General features: G+C 39.3%; 1 protein-coding gene across 1 annotated transcript in view; it reads left to right on the forward strand.

Annotated features, from left to right (window-relative positions):
- LOC126282280 (odorant receptor Or2-like) overlaps positions 1-20,707 on the forward strand; it is a 66,190-nt gene extending 45,483 nt beyond the window's left edge. The window contains exons 5-6 of the mRNA XM_049981933.1: positions 11,098-11,253; positions 20,654-20,707. Of these exons, the coding sequence (XP_049837890.1) occupies positions 11,098-11,253; positions 20,654-20,707 (210 nt within the window). The remainder of the gene's footprint in view (positions 1-11,097; positions 11,254-20,653) is intronic.
- Positions 20,708-20,939: the final 232 nt, after the last annotated feature.

A 20,939-nucleotide genomic window follows, 5' to 3' on the forward strand; every position in this document is an offset into this window, starting at 1 on the left:
TTGAACACGTTAGAATATGTCACACTATTTGTAATTATGTTCACTTACCGTAACTGATAAACATACCGCATTCTAATTACCTTGTTCTTCGTATGATTTTTATGGTTCCATTGACGAATGTCAAGTTTCTTGTTAGGATGTAGAACAAGGTCAGATTAGTGAACTGGGAGCATCAGGTTAAAATGGCTCTGAGCACTATGGCACTTAACTTCTGAGGTCATCAGTCCCATACAACTTAGAACTACGTAAACCTAACTTACCTAAGGACATCACGCACATCCATGCCCGAGGCAGGATTCGAACCTGCGACCGCAGAGGGAGCATCAGGGTTACGTTTGTTTTTTAGACCCAACATTTGCTAGTATTCCTAGAGAATCAATGAAAGCGTGAGTCACACAGACTCCTGACTTCCGGAGTGACATGACACCACATATGAAGTAAGTCACAATACCATTACGGCTCAAATAAATCTATGTTTATATCTTTTTTCATTGGCAAAATAAATTATGTTAACGAAATTAAGAACCACATACGATTCATTGTGAATATGTAGGCTTTCCTTATTTCTGTCCATTTTTTTCTCTTAAGTGTTGTGTGCGCCTTTTATACCAGTATCGTGAAGGTCTAAGAAAAGGGTTGGAAGGAACGTCGTTACAGTCAGGTGGAGATGTACTCCTTTGTGTGCTACGCGTGTGGGCGTGCTTGCACCGTCTCGTATTTGTGGGCTTCATTAGCTTAACCCTAGAATTGTATACCAGCGGCACTACGACCCTGAAGCTTTCTGTTTGTTACTGTGCATGCGTCACTTGCACGGACGGCTGCCACCAATGTAAATTTAACACTGAGTAAGGCCTTGTAGAGGATGGACATTGTTGTTTAATTAATTTGAGAGAAATATTTTTTGAAAGTTCACTGTAGCCCTGAAGTACACTGTTCTATAGCTGAGTTCGAAGTTCATCTATGGGCAAATGATAGGTGAGAATGACATTTTCCTAACGGAAGATGCAGTGACTTTCGTGATGAACGTGATTCTGAAAGTGATGCTCCTGCAGGAGATATGGACAATGGCTAATCTGACCATATCGCCGAATTTTCAAGCAGCGATGAAGAAAATACAGTCGTTCACGGTAACAATGGCAATTGTTGGAATATCTGTCTCTAATATAGCGGGCCTGGCAGTCTGCGATACCTTTTGTACTTCATATTCCGAAAGTGTGGAAATAATGAATGAACGTATTTATGAATAATTGAGAACATCTGAACACGATCGTGCGTTGCGCATTTCGTTAATGAACAGCATCTTCATCTAATAAAACAGAAAATAAAGTTTTTAGATCAGAATAACTTTCAAGTATCATCATTCTCTCGATTTTTGGTGCATTAATACTGATATTGATGGAAAAAGTACAGGAGAATAAAACAAATTCAGTACATGACAGTCCAAGTTCACTGTAAACTTTTCTGTTCTCAGGTATTTTCTCCAGCAAGTAATTGTGGGTCACTGTGGCCGTGGTATAGACTTCGTGTAAGGTATACGCTGCTAGGGTTTAAATTATTAATTTTCGTTATGCATACGCCTGACTGCCTGAATAATACTGCAATACCACTGAATTACACGGGACTACTTTTCTTGAACTGTGCAGTGGCCAAGGATGGAGAGCTCCTACGCGGCGGTGAGTCTTCTATGAAGCGACGACCACACCCCGTTTAGCGCATGTCATGGATGACCCTCAGTGCCCTGCCGAGGCCAAGTATTGGCCAGGACGCCAGTCTTGACGTTGGTGCCAGGAACACTGCAATATCCAGGAGGCAGTTAGGCGGTGGGAGCACGTGTTAGGTGCAGCGTGGCTGGTTGCGGTAGGTTCCCGTGGCGGGCAAGTCTGCACGGGGTGACAGCGTCCAGAAGTGCACTCGACGCTGCAAACAGAAGGGGATGGAGCCGGGACACCAGCACAACCTGAGAAGGGCGAGCTGCTATGCTTCCCTGTTGTTACACAGCCTACTGCTCAGGCTGCTGCCGGAGTGAACCTGCAGGCGGCTAACCTGTATAAAACCGCCTAGTGCACGGAGGAGGACTCCGTGCCAGAAGACAGTCCGCCAGCGGCAGGAGCATAAACTTGTGGTGGCTGCTTGCTGACCCATATCACTCCGGCCCCCCCTGCGTAGCCCTGTCGTCTTGGTACACAGTGTCGTGAAACGTACTTAAGATAAAACGATGCGCTGTCTATTTCCGTGATACAAAGGTAGTGACTTACCAAAAGTGAATCACTTGTATCCACAAATGCAGGTTAAACACTTGCATGGTACTAATGCAAGGACAAATGTCAAGGCATACAATTCAGTCTGCTAGGCAGTAATGTATGAATGATTTCTATGCAAACTCAGAAAAATTACGATTACAACGCCATAATGATGTCTGATCAAACACTTTGACTATAAACTGTGGTCAAAACCTAACGACAAGAGGCAAACCAACCAATATAGAATGACGCATAATCGGTAACGAGTGGCTGACGTGTTGCGATAATCGTGCTAATGGCACTTTAATCTTTTAATAGGATGCATGGGATAACAGAGATGCAATTAGTATTTGAAAAAATTAAATTTAAAATTACAGTGAAATAAAAAGAAATAAGACAAAAAAATGCACAATCTGTTTCCAGTCTGTATAGGTAATAGTTTACCATAAGCGAATCAAATGCATGCAAATAATGTGGGTTATATCAAATTCCCTTCTTCAACAGGCCAAACTCACCAGTACAATTGAACTATTCATTTTATATTTAGTTGGTTTCGTTAACTTTAATAAATTTCTAATTCTGCCAAAATATAAAGCTTCAGTCGTTCGAGAACCACATATAATACCTTCAAAGGTCTTACGATGCTAAATGGCTATGGGACTCAACTTCTGAGGTCATTAGTCCCCTATAACTTAGAACTACTTAAACCTAACTAACCTAAGGACATCACACACATCCATGCCCGAAGCAGGATTCGAACCTGCGACCGTAGCAGTCCCGCGGTTCCGGACTGCTGCGCCTAGAACCACACGGCCACCGCGGCCGGCCCTTACGATGCTCTTAGAAGTTTGATTTGTGTCACGTACCTCCAAAAACCGTTGTGTTGTAAACATCAGCATGCTCCGTAGAAACCCTGTCACAAAGTTTTGCCCGGTTTTGCTAATATACAACCGATCACATGAACCACATTTCGATTTATGTATATGACACATGGGACTTAGCCGCGCGGGATTAGCCGAGCGGTCTAGGCGCTGCAGTCATGGACGGCTGGTCCCTGCGGAGGTTCGAGTCCTCCCTTGGGCATCGGTGTATGTGTTTGTCCTTAGGATAATTTAACTTAGGTAGTGTGTAAGCTTAGGGACTGATGACCTTAGAAGTTAAGTCCCATAAGATTTCACACACATTTGAACATGGGACTTAGGGAAAGCAGGAAAACGTGTGGACAGTACCTAATCACTTACCGTCGGTTGCACAGTAAACACGTACACTTTATTTAAGGACTTAATTTTTAACAACCATCATTTTAAAAAAAAATTAACTGAAACACAAGCTATACTGACGGCTGAAGACCTTATTAAGGAAAAATTCAAATTATTTATCGGCTGAAGGCCACAAGCAATAGGAATAATTTAAACAAAATTTGATTTTTAAACAATTGACACAATTAAACCAAATAAAGAAGTGAGTGATCCAGAGACAGTGTTCCAAGGACCGACCTGAGAAAAGTCCCTACAGCTGCGTAAGCGGTGAGACAGGCAGCCAAGTGTTATGCTCACGTAACATGATGGCAACTCAAACTAGGGACAGTTAAAATGCCGAACAGCATTCTTACCAAATCCACCTAACATCTGATAACCAGTACAACAATGGAATAATTCAGGCGAGGGCGAAGTGACGCACAGCACTGTGTCTGGAGAATCCGGCTTTTAAAACACCGATAGGCAGAAGGAACCTCTCCACAAACGCAGTATGCAAACGGCGTTAAAATAACTGATGATTCAAACACACTAGATACAAATGGACCCGCGAAAACAATTCCATCAATAACTCAAAAAATGATAAAACCACTCACTGTGGAACAACAAGCACGAACCACGAGTCGACAACTGCCCATCGCAAGTTTATTGTTTTATTGCTACACCTTACCATCGAACTCAAGCCAGTTACAATTCAAACTACAATTTAAAAATTCGAAAAGCTCGATCAGATCATCCATTCCTATTGTGTTCTTATGTATCAGGTTATCCTCAATAACTTTTGAAATATGAGCAGTTCTCACAATCGTGAATTAGTTCACGATGTCGGAAGACCCCAACAGTCATGCCATCAGTGATTGATGTTTCTTGAAGCTCACTTGCAAAAAACTATGCAGCTTGACACGCCATAGGTATCAGGAAATCCATATGTGTTATAGAATAATCTATTCAAATCAGCCATAGTAGCATTGTCCCACTTACAGTTAAGTGCACACTCTTGTTTTCTTTCTGAAGTTTAACTAATGCATTCAAAGAAGGCAACATGGCTTTCGTACTTATTACTTTACGTTTTTCGAAAGGGAGATACAAAAACTGCGCGCTTCCAATCTTCTTTCCGAGATGTGTCTGAAAAAGTTATGTTGGATCCTTAGCGGTCATTCATAAATTACATCACACATAAGGAGGAAGGAGGAGGTCAGTAAAGCGTGACATCGTGTGACGACTGTTAACGTCAGATCTAATGAGAAATGCCGGCCGCGGTGGTCTCGCGGTTCTAGGCGCGCAGTCCGGAACCGTGCGACTGCTACGGTCGCAGGTTCGAATCCTGCCTCGGGCATGGATGTGTGTGATGTCCTTAGGTTAGTTAGGTTTAAGTAGTTCTAAGTTCTAGGGGACTAATGACCACAGCAGTTGAGTCCCATAGTGCTCAGAGCCATTTGAACCATTTTTTAATGAGAAATTTTAAATCATTACCTATTCTATCATCACTATTTACTAAGGTTTTCGTTAGTTTGTATCACTTTTTGGCATGTGGTCGCTGCGCTATGTGACTTTTTCACGCTCGCTAAATGTACGGTGTCGGGCATCGGCCGGCTTTGACATACGCCGGTAGGCCCATACCGCCTTTGAGGCTTCGGCAAAACCGATATCGCTATGATTTCGTCCAAGTTGAATTGTTTATATCACTAAGCCGAAATTTGACTTTCGCTAAGTGATGGGCGGGTTTTTCTTCCTTTTATTATTTTGTGAATTTCAATGTATCCTAGAAATCTAAAAAAGAGTACAAAAAAGTGATTTAGGTATTCTTTACCGCAAACTATACGAAGTATAAATGAGACGATGTTAATATCTTATGGCGAAGTGTGAAAAGCAGAGTGAGTACTGAAGGTGAAGTGAATTCGCAAATCAAAGAACAGCAAATAAAACTGACGAAAATGGAAGCGACACATGGATTGCTTTTTAGAATTTCTGTGTCGTCAGATACACACACAAAAAACTAGATTCCGTGGACATAAAATTTAGGTTAAAGTATTATATTATATGAACATTGCGCTCTTCACCGCGGAAAAAGTATATTGTGTGTTCTGTAGCAAAGTGAAGAACAGAACAACCTAGTCACTTACGTTTAGTTGTTATTCACCATTTATTATAAAGAAAAATCGATAACAGCATCTTTCTGTCTGTTCGAGGTAGTTTCGGGAGGTACAGGGTCGGTTTCAAAGCGAGTCTCACAATCGTTTGGCTGGATTCTTCAGGGTGATTTTGCACACGTAATGTGTCAAATGCCCGTATTAAATATGTTACATCCTTACTCTCAATTGCAGGACGTACCAGAAGACACTCAAGATATTAGTATACAACCAATTGGAAGCAAATTACCTCAAACAGTACCTAAATCAACTATCATTTAGAGCACTTTAGGAAGAAATTGTATTACTAGAAACTGAGCTCAATAGCCTGCTGTTAGCACGAGGTGCTGGCATGGTGACAGATCAAGTAAGAATAAGGGTAACAGCATTAAGCAAAGACTTTCAACACGAAAGAAACATACTAAATTGAAAGACCAGTATTGCCGAACGACAGAAAAACGTTGCGATTCTATACCGATTTAGCAGAAGCTCTTAAAATTAAAAATGCTGTTGGTCGGCCTAGAGTAGAAGAAAATTTCTCCGATTTACTTGAAGTCATAAAGGAGATTTCAGTTTCTTGTGTCGTAGGTGATGATCGACGTCGCACTGAAATCATAAGGTATTGCAAAACATTGGACGCCTTACAAAGCCGAACTATTGAAACAACGCTCTACTAGCAGAAGATCAGAGTCATATTTAAGACTCTTTCCCAGACGAGTCAGTGTACAGGAAAGAAAAAAGAAACACATGGTAAGAGTTCTTGAAGAACTATGCAAACCAGAAAGTACATGACATGCAAAGCGCAAAGATGGTAAATTCTGTACAGCTACTATAAGAAACATTCATAACGATTCACAATGGAAAACATTCTGCCTCTAACGCGGAGACTCATGCCACAGACGTACATAGCCGTTACGAATTTCAGCTTTCGAAAAGTTAATGAGAACCGTAGATGTTTTTGTAAAAGCTGTGTTTATTTTCCCGACACAAATACTCGATCGGGTGAGCTACAGCTTCAACTGTACAACATTACAAACATTTTCACTTAGATGCTATTTACATTGCCACAAATGGTCCACAAAGAAGTGCATTTAACAGAGTGGTGCGACGAATGACTGCTGTTTGTCACGGACTTACTGACGTTAAGTTAGAAAACATGATGGTTTCGATTCCCATAATTGAACTATTGAATAGGAGCTAGAAACACGGAACTTGGAGAGCGTGCTGCCTAATATTTGGAACTAGGAGGTCACTGACGATTTTCTTGGTGTTGTCGAATACATTCTACCAAAAGGAATCGAACTGGATATCGTAAAGGCTAAGACATTGAAAAATGATACTACTTGGTGCGCAAATAACCCACGTGAATCAAGATATTTTCACAAATTGTAAAATGCAAGGATGTCGCGTGTTGCGGTGTGCGACGATCTAGCCTAGGGTGATTTTTACGACAGACGTTTTTACCACCACCAGATTTGAGCAAGTGGACTTCAGACTGATCTGTACCCGTAGGAAATGATGACTCAGAAGGTAAAGTTGCTTCGGTGTTATTACAGCTATCTATGGATCTCCGAGCGTCATTACATTTGAAGCAGGTTCTGTACGATGGCTATTGTCTCATTGTCGAGGAATATTATTTAAATTCCATCTGTGGCCTGTAATTTGATCATACCAAGCTACTAACGAACACATGCAACCACATAAGAGCCAACAAAATAATTTTTTGCCCACCACAAAGTTTCATCCACACAGAATTGCAAATAGACGTGCCCGGAAGTTCTGGGTTTGATAAATCATGACTATGCTATATGGTTGGATGAAGATGGTCTGGACACATCGACTGTTCACAACATTATCCAGATCGAGAACGAAGTGACTTCTATGCCAGTGATAAATAATATAAATCAATGGTTTCAAAGTTCTTGGACACAAGACGATTAAATTTATATCGTACATTTGACTTGTTATTTTTATAAATTTTCTAAAACATTTGATTCATTCTTGATTTTATGAAAACAAGATTTCATTGATAATTTGGGAAGTTCTGTTTTAATTTCATATTTTATAAATTTAAAACTGCAAAATACGGTAAATCATACCAAGGGAGTGTAAGATCACACAAAGGTTACCACATGTGACAAGGAGAGGGAGGGCTCCAAAAATCATGAAATTTGTGTCACATAATTTATGGATGGCCCTTTCCTCATCTGAACATTCTATGTTAATTGGACATAAAATTTTATCAATAAACCGGTGACTTTGCTCCACCTTCATATCGTTACATTTCAGAAAATTAATATCCATACGTAGACGCTTAACTTGGCTGTCATATTTCATATACTACTTATTACTTAAAACACTAACAATTTCACTCATCTTCTCACTAAAACTTCAGAACTGTAAAATGGTGATAGCACTAAGTTGTCGTAAGTGGAGCTTATATATACACTGATTTATCACGTCCTTGAAACAATGTTCCTCCCTTATCTCGTTTTCAACCCACAGTATCTCACCTTTCCGCCTTACATTTATTGCATTTCACGGCCTGTTACGGATATTAACACTTCCATACACCGGTATGACGTTGTACTATACTTACGAGATAACTTAATTCTGGCACACGGTTTTATAAGTTGTTCCTTCCTCATGTAGGCATGGGAGCCCTGTAACGTCTGACAAGGCACATATTTGTGAAGTTCCACCATAATATAGGAGCGAAGACCAGCAACGTGGACTACTACACCATATTTCTTCCTGTTTCTGGAACTGTTGCATTCAAAACTAAAAAATATTTACATATATTTCTTACGTATATTTCGCATCTCTGTAATGTAAAATTTATATATTTTATTAAATAATATAGCCAATGCTGTTATTCGGTGCAGATGAGTAATGTCCTATTATAACAGCGTATTGCAATACGCCAGTTATTCATTACTGATAATGCGACATTTTAAATTTGTTATTTTATGTCTTATGTTGGGTTTTGACCTCAGATTATAGCCACTGTAAATGTTTCGTTGGATCTCATTTTGCGATATTAATTCTTCCTGAATTTGATATTTTTAAAAAGTACGTTAACTATTTAGTAGACTGGCTAAGATTGCATCAGATGCCGCAAACAGTATACCAAATACGAATGAAGTAGGCTGTCATTTCTTGCAAAGAAATTTGATCTTATATCAGCTTTACTATTTTATACATTTGTAAAAATAACAGTTTTGGCTACTCCTTATGTGTGCGTCAGTGGAAATGTATATCATTTACGACTAAGATATGTAATATTAGAGTAATGAGAGAGAGAGTTCCTTAATTCTGTAGAGTGTAAAAATGAGAAAAAAATATTTTAAATTATATTAACAAAGATATATTGTTTGTGGCTATAGTTTGAAATTGAACAACATGGTCCGAAACAACCCACCGCAATGAATTTTTTTTAAAGTAACTGTGACAGAAACTGAAAAAAAGAAAGAATTTACGAAATGACTATTGTAGGCTGAATTAGATCTCTCATTCACATCCCACTGTTCCATTCATCTTAGCTTTCCTCCGCTGGTGTCTTCTAGGCGAAATCTTTTGGATATGGGTTTCCTACAAAAGACTGGTGTGGTCTTACTTTGAACTCATATACATAGCTGCGTATTATTCCTGGCTGGTTGGAGAAAACGTGTTTATATTATGTTAGAAGTAACGTCAATGACTCTTTTTGCTCTCTGATAACAATTCTGATGTTGTTAAACTTATCCTTTATCTGTTCCTTTACCATCTTGCTCATAGCTGCTCTCCTATAGTTGTGGTACGTTTCCTGCACTCCAATACTTTGAGTTTTAAAGAACATAATAGGTTTTTTCTCTCCTAATGTTTCTCCTAAATTACACTCTTTTTCACAGTCAATTGTGTTAGCACACTTTCTTAGCAGGTCTACCCCAACTACAAAATCTTCATTAAGCTCATCCTACCGAAATATCATGTTTCACTTCACAGTTTTCTAGACTGATAGTTATGTACGTTTGCATGGAAATTTGATCAGTTAAGTATTCCTGTGAGGCTTTCAGTTTCAGTTTCTGATACTCTCATTGTCACTGTCTTGCTGTTCAGAGTCTTGTGCTAAAATAGGATCTCTCATATGGCTCTAATTACATTGCGGCTGTCTAAGAGGGCTGTTGTCCGTATTCATCTCTGTTAAAGATTGAAAATCACAATTAATTTCTGTGCTGCATTCATCCTCTCTTAACAAATAGTCCTCTCCCTATGTTTGTGTTCACGTGAATGTTGTCTTCTGTTTCTTCTGTTTTTCCAGGTAGTTGCTTGACCGTTTCTTTGGGAAGTAATTTTGCCTATTTGTCTAATGTTCGCATTTTCTTCTTCCCTGATGTTTTGTTATTTCTTCCGTTTGATTGATAAGGTCTTTCATTCGTAAGGTATGTGACCATCCAGACTTGCCCTGTAGTAATTCCATGGGAAGTTCTTATCGCTAAAAACTTTGTGACATATCATCATCATTAGATAAAACATGCATAGGAGATCTAATTGAGAATACAAACAAAACCTACATAACTGTACGTTTATCATCTATTGCTCACTTGTACGAACTTTCCTAAGAATATTTTACCTGATGATGACGACCTGAAACGCATCATAAATTAGTTTCTAGCGATAAAGACGTTTCCATGGAATTATTACATGCCAATATTTTGTTCATCTGTACTAAAAATAATGACGATCTATTGCATCACATGCATCTCCACTGTAACTCATTTTCTCTCATCCTCTCTTAGTCAAAATAAGAGTTAGTGTGCACTCTATACAGAATCACTGTCATTCTTATGGACTGTCAATTTTCTTTGGCAGAAACCGATCACCCTCTCGATCTTTTGGTTTCTTGAATTCTTCGTTATTGCTGATTACCTTCAGCATGGAATCTCTCGATGAATCTTCTGGCTCCTCCTCTCACGATCTTATATCTTAATTTGATGCTCATAGGTTTGAATGTTTTATGTATGTAAAAGACAATGTGAAAATTTCATTTAATCGTACACTAATGGTGCCACTTTGAGTCCGGGGAAGATTATTCATTACACTTGCAGTGATCCTCAGGAATCTGCCTCAGTCTGCTTGCTTCTTAAAATCTTCTGTCCATCTAATATCACTCTGCTGATTCCTGTACATATTTGACATTAAATGGAGGTATTCAACCATAAATTGTCAAACTTTAACTTCCGTGAAGACAACACCGACAGGAACGGACTTATCTGCAGCTGCCACCGATTTATTTTTGGTTTCAGACATATTTCTTAATCCATATGAGCCATAGCATTTGCAGCTGGCAGTTATTAATTGCGTGATTAATGTAACAAAAGAAGAGACCAATTTCATTAAATCAGATTTTCAGTCGTCGGATATCAGTAAAATTGACTGTGTTATTTTACAGTTGCTGAAAAACCCCTTCATAATCCGACTTTTTATTTGCAGAACTCCCGTCTGGTGAATTCTGTGTACATGTGCGGGTGGCCAGGAGCTCCACAGAAGATGCAGAAGGCTCTCATAACTATTCTGCTGCGAGCTCAGAGGCCTCTTGGGGTCACTGCTGGGAAATTCTACCACGTTTCACGCAGGACATTTGTGAGCGTGAGTATCATTCACAAGCTATGATAAAAACATTGTTCCAGTATTGCCTATTCAAGTTAACAGTAGCATATGACGAACTTAAGTCATTAGCCTTTCTACACTTTTGACAATATCCCCCAACTCTTCCTGACCCAAAGCTGCTGCCAGCCTTCAGTTTTGTATCAATACTACGGTTTTCTACCAGGCTTGATCCTATCCTGAAATGATGCAGGTGTCTTGGGTGACACCAGAGAACTTTACACTTAGCCGCCTATTCGCGTTGGATGAGAGTAGCATTGCGTCAGTAAGAAAAAAGGAAGCAGCACTAAACGGAAAAGTATGGAACCACCACTGTCTGAGTCGACGAAGACCTCATTCACCACCGGGTAAGACGATGCTGTGGTTTATGTGATTGCCATGATGTGGTGCTATCAGACTGTGCTCGTAACTGGCAGTCCGTCAGAGGACTGTGTTTTCGAAATCGCCTGACGAGATTACGGGAAGCTGTCTAGAAGGAGAGCACCAAGAAGCTGTCCAGGGAGTTCCGTTTGGTCCAACACAACACCGCGGCCGATCCCGTCCAGGACTCTGTGATACATGCTGCTTCTCTGTGCTCTTTGGCGTTGCCTCATTACCACGTTCTCCTGATACCAACTGACATTTTCCGCTTTCTCCAGAAAAAGATACCAATACGTCCCAGGTATTTCTAGAATTACGACGAAATCAGTTTCCTGGACGGTCAAATTGTCTGCCAAGTCATCCATCGTTGATGCAAATGTGGCACACTGAGAGATGAATACGTAAGCGGGCAACACCATCGTCCACTTTCATCATCCCTTATTGATTTTATTTTATTTACTAACTATTCCCAAACCCGGCATTTTGTCAGTTTTCTATTAGAAACGAAAAAAAACTCTTTGCAGTGCAATATCAAAAATATTTCATTTTCATGTATTCCTGAAAACACCTTTGAAATTAACAAATATCTCTGTGGCAACCCCTTTTCATAGTACTATAAACTGCGGCGATAAAGACATGGGATAGCGATATGGATATTTACACATGACGGTAGTATCGCGTACAAAAGGTATAAAAGGGCACCGAAATGGCGGTGCTGTCATTGTGATTAATGTGAAAATGTTTCGGATATGATTATGGCGGCCCTACCGGAAATAACAGATTTTGAAAGTGGAATGGTAGTTACAGGTAGATGCATGGGAAATTCCATTACGGAGTCTCACCACGGAGAGCACAGACGCCGACTGCCTCCACTTAAGGACCGAGAGAAGCGGCGTTTGCGTAGAGTTGTCAGTACTTACAGACAAGCAGCATTGCGTGAAATAACCGCAGAAACCAAGGCAGACCTACGACTAACGTATTCCTTAGGACAGTGCGGATGAATTTAGCATTAACAGTCCATGATAGCAGAGGACCGACGTGAGTGTCTTTGCTTGCAGCAGGACGTCGCCTGCAGCGACTGCCGTGGGCTCTTTAGCTTATCGGTTTGACCCTAACCCACTGGAAAATCGTGCCCTGGTTCGATGAGTCTCGATTTCAGTTGGTAAGAGCTGACGGTAGCTTTAGTGTGTGCCGCGGACCACACGAAGCCATGGACCCAAATGTCAACAAAGCACTGTGCAAGCTGACGTTGATTCCAAAATGGTACGGACTGAATTTACATGGGATCTACGGAGTACTCTGGTCAAATTGAACTTATCATTGACTGAAAACGGTTCTGTTCAGCTTCTTGGAGACCATTTACAGCGATTCATGCACTTCATGTTTCTGAAAAACGGTGCGCCATGTTGTCGGATCACAGTTGTTAACGGTTTGTTTGAAAAACCTTCTGGACAATTCGAGAGAATGATTTGACTACCCATACCACCCGACATGAATCCCATCGAACATTTATGGGATATAATCGGGAGATTAGTTCATGCACAAAATCCTGCACCGGCAACACTTCCGCTGTAGAGGCAGGGTGTTTCTGCAGGAGAATCCCAACGGAGTTTTGAGGACATTTCACTTCTAGTTGCTGCACTACCCCGGGCGAAAAAATGTGCGACATGATATTAGGACATATGCACTGATTTTTGTCACCTAAGTATAGACAGGTATTGTTTTCTCTTGCAGCCCTTTGCATTCCGAAGTTGAAAGTTGTCAAAAGTGAAGCTGCTGTCAGGAGTTTTCTTAAACTAACTACACTATAGGAGTGTGTTAATAACAAAGAGTAAATGCATTTAACAAAATGCAATATGCGACGATTTATCATGCATCTCAGTGTTTACGTCATACGTCTTGAGCTTCCTGTCGTGCAATAATTATGTGTCGACACATTCACATCGTTATATGTGGATACTGTCTACGAAACGTGTTGCGAATCGCGTTAGTAGCAAAGATTTAATAAATTTAAACATCATGCATGAGTTGACAGTTTCTCACTTTTCTCAGTGTCGATGAGGTCGTATCTCCTGAACTGCGATAGGTGGATGGTTCTTACAAAAGTAGTTTTTGCCTAGCAGGAAGAGATGTGTGTGCCTAGTTTGGTTGAAACCGATATAGTGGTTTAGGAGGAGACACGGAATATACACACCACACACACACATACCGTCATTGTTATATGTATGAATTTTTCAACTTTGTCACTATCCCTTTTACAGACGTTGTATTTCTGTTTTTAATTAATATGCTACATTATTGGAAACATTAGTTGTTTGATGCGTTAGCGTGGGTGACTCTCTGCAAGATGCATCTAAGATCATCTCACTTTTTACATCTACACAGAACAAAAAAGGAAACAGCAGAAAGCCATTAGCACTGCAAATATTCGTGCAGTGTATAATTTCTGTTAACCAGAGCATGTATTGAGGCTTCCTGCAGCAATACTAGCGTCGAATTGAGAGCCACGTAGGCCTCAAACCTACCTGCCAGTTCACTTTCCATTCAAAAAGAAAAGGAAGATTAGGGTTTAACGTCCCGTTGATACCGTGGTCATTAGAGACGGAGCATAAACTTGGATGGTGTCAAGGATGTCGTAGCAAATGAATCATCCCGGCATTTGCAAGAAGCGATTTAGGGAAATCACGGAAAACCTAAATCTGCATGGCCGGACACGTGTGTGAACCGTCTTCCTACCGAAATCGAGTCCAGTGCGCTAATCACTAGGCCACCTCGCACGGTACTTTCCAGTCATCCTTTTCATTATTTTAGACAGAGCATAAGGTCGCGCTTGGCAAGGACGAGACAAGGGATTGGGTCTAGTAGTTTTACAGCAGCCATCCCGGTATTTGTCAGAAGTGATGTAAGGGAAACTCCGGAAAGGTAAAATTAGGATGGGGTCTGTATCCACTCGTTGAACTTCCATGTTCTTTTCGCACATTCGGTGAAACTGGGTGGAAACCAATCGTCAGTACTTAATCTGTCATATTAAGTGTTCGAAGTACCTTGGTTTAAGATATGCATTCAAACGCCGTGTCGCATACCACAGCGGAGAAGTAGCCATTTTGTGAAGTGGCAAAGAAAGCTACCAGCGAGAAGAAAGACTAAAAGTTTGTGTTTGGTCGCTGTTTTGGATGCATCAGAAGCACTGCCGCGTAGTGACTGGGGTGCTAGTGTGAACAGGCGCTATACACGTGAAATACAAACATATTTCCTTTGAGAGATCGAGATACTCGAATGACTTGAAAGATTTGAGGACATCTCATTTTGCTCCACTGCAGAATCGCGTCTTTCAGCCTTCATGAAACCTCTGATGTTCTAACAGGGCCTCACAGTAGTGATCTTAGAAACTGCTCTTAACGGTGAAACGACTATCCGGCTGTAGGTGTTGTGATAAGAGGACGCAACTTTTGCAAGTGTAGCACCTGAGTCTCTCCTACCACATAGATGTGTGATTGGATTCTTATCAAATGTGCTACCTCTCCTCTGTATACGGTGCATTGACATTATAAAGCGCATTAATAATTTGTGTATCGTTACTGGTAGATAGAGGACCGTCCTACGCATAGCATATTGTAACGCGCAACCAGTATGTATTCGTAGTGAAGGCAACGTGTGACGTAGAAATATCTTCAGGTACATGACTATTATTCAATTCACACTTAAGTGTTTTCATGTTATTTACGAACCGTTCCAATCTCGAACAGCGCACGGGAAAATCGAGAACCTAAAATTTACAGAGCGAGCTCTTAATTCTCTAATTTCGTTATGATGAAAATTTTTCCTGTAGTAAATAATCGTCAACAAAGTATTTTCGCATTCGGAGAACAAAGTTGGAGATTGAAAATTCGAGCAAAGTTCTCGTCGGAGCGGAAATTACTTTTCTTTCAGTGACTGCCACTCCAACTCACATATCGTATCTATGACACTCTCTTCCCTATTTCGCAATAATACTACACGAGGCGCCTTACTCAGAACTCTTTTCGATGGCCTTCTATGTGGTAAGTATCCCATACCGTTCACCAATACTGTAGCACAGGATGAACAGGTGTAGTGTAGGCACTATCTCTAGTGGATTTTTGCTTTTTCTGCCTTCCCTGGCAACAAAATGCTGCTTCAGATTCGCCTTATTCACAGCATTTTCTGTCTGATCGTTCCAGTGTAAACTGTACATAATTGTCATTCCTAGATATTTAGTTAAACTGAGAGCCGTCAGATATGTGCGGTATATCATGCAATCGGAATTTAACGGGTTCCATTTATCACTTACATGGACAACCTCACATTTTTAATAATTCAAGATCAACTGCCACTGTTCGCACCATACAAATACGTTGTTCAAACAATTTCGCATTTGGTTTTGATCTTCTGTTGACTTTAATAGAAGGTAAATGACAGAATCATCTGTAGACACTCAAGGATGGTTGTTCAGATTGTCCCCTAAATAATTCAGACCCATATAGATTAGGGGCAGCAGAGGGTCTTTAACACATGCTTGGGGAACGGCAGATGACACTTCTGTTTTTCTCGATGACTTTAAGTCAGTTACAGCGAACTGTGACCTTTCTGATAGGAAATTCCAGATCCAGTAGCACAATAGGGAAGAGAGTCCAAACGCACACAACTTAATTAGTAGCCGTTTGTGAGGAACAGAATCAAAAGCCCACTTGAAATGTAGAAATATGGAATCTATGTTACAACACATGTCGGTGTCACTCATTACTTCATGAGAATAAGGAGCTAGTTGCGTTGCTCAAGAACGAGAGTTTTTGAATTGATGGTAACTATGTATCAATAGATCGTTTCCTTCGAGGTAATTCAAAAAACTTCGAACATTGTATTTGTTCGAAAATACTACTGCAAGTCGACTTGAGTGATATAGGTCTGTATTTCTGCAGGCTACACCTATTTTCTTTCTTTTGTACTGAAGGGACCTGCGCAACTTACACAGAGACGAGAAATTATAATAAGTATGAGCAGTGTTCCATTATCAGTTTCTAATTTCGCGTCATGTATCTTAGAAATAGACACAAGGAACTCGAAGTAAACAATTTCTGGATGATTATTAAATGTAATGTACTGTGGTTTGATTACATTTTTTCGAAGAGCTAATTAATATGAGTTTTTATGAAATAGTTCACCTGACGTATTTTTGTTGTTGTTGTTTTGGCCTTCAGTCCTAAGAGTGGCTTTTATGTACCTCTCAATGCTCTTGCTAAATCAACCTTTACTTTCAATTCCGGTTCCCCGCCACTCTAAACACTCCTCCCTCTATTAACAAGGTGACGATTGCTGCATGCTTCATGGTATCACCTTTCAAGCAGACCCTTCCTTTATTCAAGTTGCTACATAAATTCCTTTTTCCCTATATTGTGTCTCTTCATCAGTTATTCGATGTACCCATTTAATCACAAACATTATTGATAGCACCAAACCCAGAAAATTCCAACCTGTTCTTGTCTGAACAAATTATGATCCACGTTTGATATCCGTACAAGCTTACGCTCCACACAACTGCCTACAGGAAAATTATTTAGATATTAACAAATTCCTGTATTACAGAAATGTTTTGCTTTCTAAAGCCACTCTGAATTTTTTATGATCTCAGCTTTGGACTACAGCAGTTGTTTTTGGTACCCAAATTGCAAGGCTCAGATTAATTCGAGTACATTACATTAACCTTGTTTTGCTTTAGTTATTGTTCTTCTTATACCTTCCGTTCAATTCGCTAACTATTTCGGTCAACTACTGTGCCACATCCTTTGGTTTCTCTGACATTATTACATTGTTATCGGAAGACGCAAAGCTTTTGATTTCGTCTCCCTGTAGCTTAACAGTCCTAAGAGATTTCTCCTTCTTTTTAATACTTGCTCGATTTGCAGATTCAATAGCATGTCACTAATGTCTCAACCACTCCCTGCCTGTTATGTTCGTCGACTCTTAAACAACAGTCTGATTTTTGTACAAGATGTAAATAAACTGCACTCTCTTTGGTTCATCCTCACTGCCTTTAGAAATTCAGAGAATTTATTCAAGCCGCCATTGTGAGAAGCTTTCTCTAAACTTAAAACTGCTATAAACGCAAGTTTTCCTTCCTTCAGCGTATTTTCGACGACACGTGGTAGGATAGGTATTTCCTTGAGCGTTACTACATTACTACGGAAACGAAACCGATCTTATCGCAGGTAGGCTTCTACCGGTTTTTCCATTTTCCTTCAAATAATTCGAGTCAGTATTTTGCAGCTGTGATTAGTTAAACTAAAAGTTCGATAATATTCACAACTTTCAATACCTGATTTCATCAAAATTTGTGTTATTACATATTTCTTCAACTCAGAGTGGATTAGTTTTGTCATGGCTGCCTCCCCGAAGGATATTGGTAGTTCTGATAGACTGTCGTCTACCGAAAGACTTAAGCTTTTTGGTGCTTTGCAAAATTATGTTCGCAGTATCATATCTCTCTTCTTATCTTCACCTACTGTACGCACCCTTCCGTTTCTACAGTATAATATTCCTTCAAATTCATTTCCTTTGCATATCTCCTCTGTCAGTTCCTTCCACATTTCTTTTCTGTTTTTTGGCTTCTGTGATAGTTAGTTCACATCCCTCGGTGAACAACAGTTCATATAAAGGACTTCAGTCTCTCAGATTTATCATTTTCAATATAGCGAGAACATCACAGGCGAAGATTTTATAAATCGTTGTGATTAACTGCTTTTTGTATAACAGCAGATGACTTAACGATATCTTTAGATTATACATAACGTTTTCATATCAATTTTTTCTCATTAGTTAAGATGTATTGAAGTATCTCATTTGACGATACTAACATATGTTACCTAGCTTGCAAGAGAGAAGTACATCGAGACTTCCAGAAATCTCATAACTAAATGTAATTCCTTGACTAAATTGCTAGCGTTCCAGTTTCTGATCGACTGTATTGTTATATCTCGGTAGCTACGTATTTTGTACACTGCTCTGTTCCAGTGATCATATTATCCAAACAGTATTAAACCTTTCCGTCACTGAACCGAATTCCGCAATTCATAGGTTTGAAACCGATCATGTTTTTTCTATGAAACTTCTTCCACATTTTACAAGCTCTAATACAGTCGTATTTCTATTCACTTCATGTAATTTCAGTAGCATTTTACATCAGAGAACTAAAATCCTCAAAAGTATATTACTTTAATGCTTCGCCTATTAGAATTAACATTTATTGTATACTTTGTCATACGTCATTCCCTTACACTGGAATAGCTCTGAATACCTGTACATATGGCAGTTTTAAAAGCTTCATTTTATTTTCTCTTCGTATAATTTGTTCTTAACTACTACAGGCTTAGCCGTTTCCCTTTTTATTTACTAACTTAAAAACTGTTCACAGAGAGAGTCGTTGCAAGTTTGTCTCAGAAACTTAGATCCACCTCTCATCACATCATGAAGTGCTTTGAATGAAAATCTGATTCTAATAAAGACGGAGACCGTTTAACATTCACACGTATATTCAGTCTCCTTTGTTATTAATTTATTTTGTTTCTTGTTTCAAGTGATTTAGATACAAACAAGACTTACATTGCTTCCACTTCTTCATCATCAGTTTTCGTTATTGACATGTTGGGTGGCTTTATTTTGTACTCATTGGATACTGTTCTGGCTTTGGAATGAAGTTTCTTAAGAACCATATGAATCGTAATGAAAGTAACACAGGTTTCATCAGTTACAGTTATATTTTTCGATACCTTCCATTCAAATCTAAATATGTTGCCATTATCAGCCCATCTCTCTGTTCATCTTATTCGCCTTTCTGTTCAGTAATTTTTCAGATGGCTTACATAACATTAAATCTGTTATGCCTTATCTTTTTTAAAGGGGTCATGAATTCCCATTAATACAATATAATATATCTTCTTCCTGCACATATATCTGACGTAATGTACCGTTTCTCCAAGCTTCCTATAAACTGATATTAATAACTTTAGGTGTGGATAAATAAAGAACCTGACCTTGCCTCCTATCACTCTTGTGTCTTTCCATATTTGCATAATTTCTTTCCTGAAGATAGGAGGTGGAATGTTCGCCCTAAATTTACAAACCGGAACAGAATTTTTGTTTTATTTGTAATGTAATTATCGCAGTATAACTTTAATATCGAAATATATTCCATACGTTACTTCAACTGATTTCCTTTCCAAGCACAAGTAGTCTACGCGTCACTTCAAATGACTTCCTTTCCAAGCACAGGCAGTTTCCAAAAAATGGAAACGAAACAAATTTCCGATCTATATATATATTCGATTATATTTATTACTGAACATTTTTCCTGTTCTCATACTTTTCTGAAGAAATGGGGATTAAAAATAGTCCTTTTATTGTACAGAAATAGACATAAAGTAGATTCATAATAGGTCAGAGTAATATCGGTGTCTGTCGATATGAACTTAAGTGGTAGGTAGAAACATATTTTCCTATTACTATTGTTTACAGTGAACAAATAGCATTACAACATTATTTTGCTGTTGACATCAGTCAGAAGATTGGTTTGTTGCAGCCCCGTTTATACCGTATAAAGCCTATTTCACTCTGAATATGTGCTGCAAGCTACATTCTCTTTAGCCTGGTTGCTGTATTCACACCTTCGCCTTTCTCTACAGTTTTCACACCCATACGTCTCTCAGCTACCAAAACTGGCGACAACATGATGCCTGATTATGTGTTCCATCAACTGTTAAACCAAGATAGATAAACGTAATTATCGAAGTCTTACGCCCCAACGTTTAAAGTCAGATGGTAACTAGACGATATAAAACACTAAAAAGAAAATTATTGCAGCTGAGCTTTTCTCATATGATATTGTTAACAATAAGTTCGAGGGTAATATTACAAAACTATTTAACCACCACACACAGCCAATACTTAATTTAGGATTCTTTTTGTCGTTATATTGTACATTAGTTGGTGACTCTGAATCTCCTTTTTTCAGCTGTTGAAGGCGTCCTACTCTTACTACGCGCTGCTCAACCAGATGAACAAATGAAGTCTGCGGCACTGCGAGTTCACACGTAGCACACATGTTATGCCGTTATTTGGTTATTATGACCGCATATTTTGTTTCAAAATAAAGTATTTAATCAAATTATGGTAATCAAGGCATACATAGTCGTGTTCGTTTCAGCGTAATGCCACTGTAATTAGGCACACGCAGTGAAGTTACGCATATATTGCTTTTAACGAAATGCCTTTCACGTAATTGTTAGTACACGGAGTGT

Source organism: Schistocerca gregaria, chromosome 7 (assembly GCF_023897955.1).
Source record: "Schistocerca gregaria isolate iqSchGreg1 chromosome 7, iqSchGreg1.2, whole genome shotgun sequence".
NCBI lineage: Eukaryota > Metazoa > Arthropoda > Insecta > Orthoptera > Acrididae > Schistocerca > Schistocerca gregaria.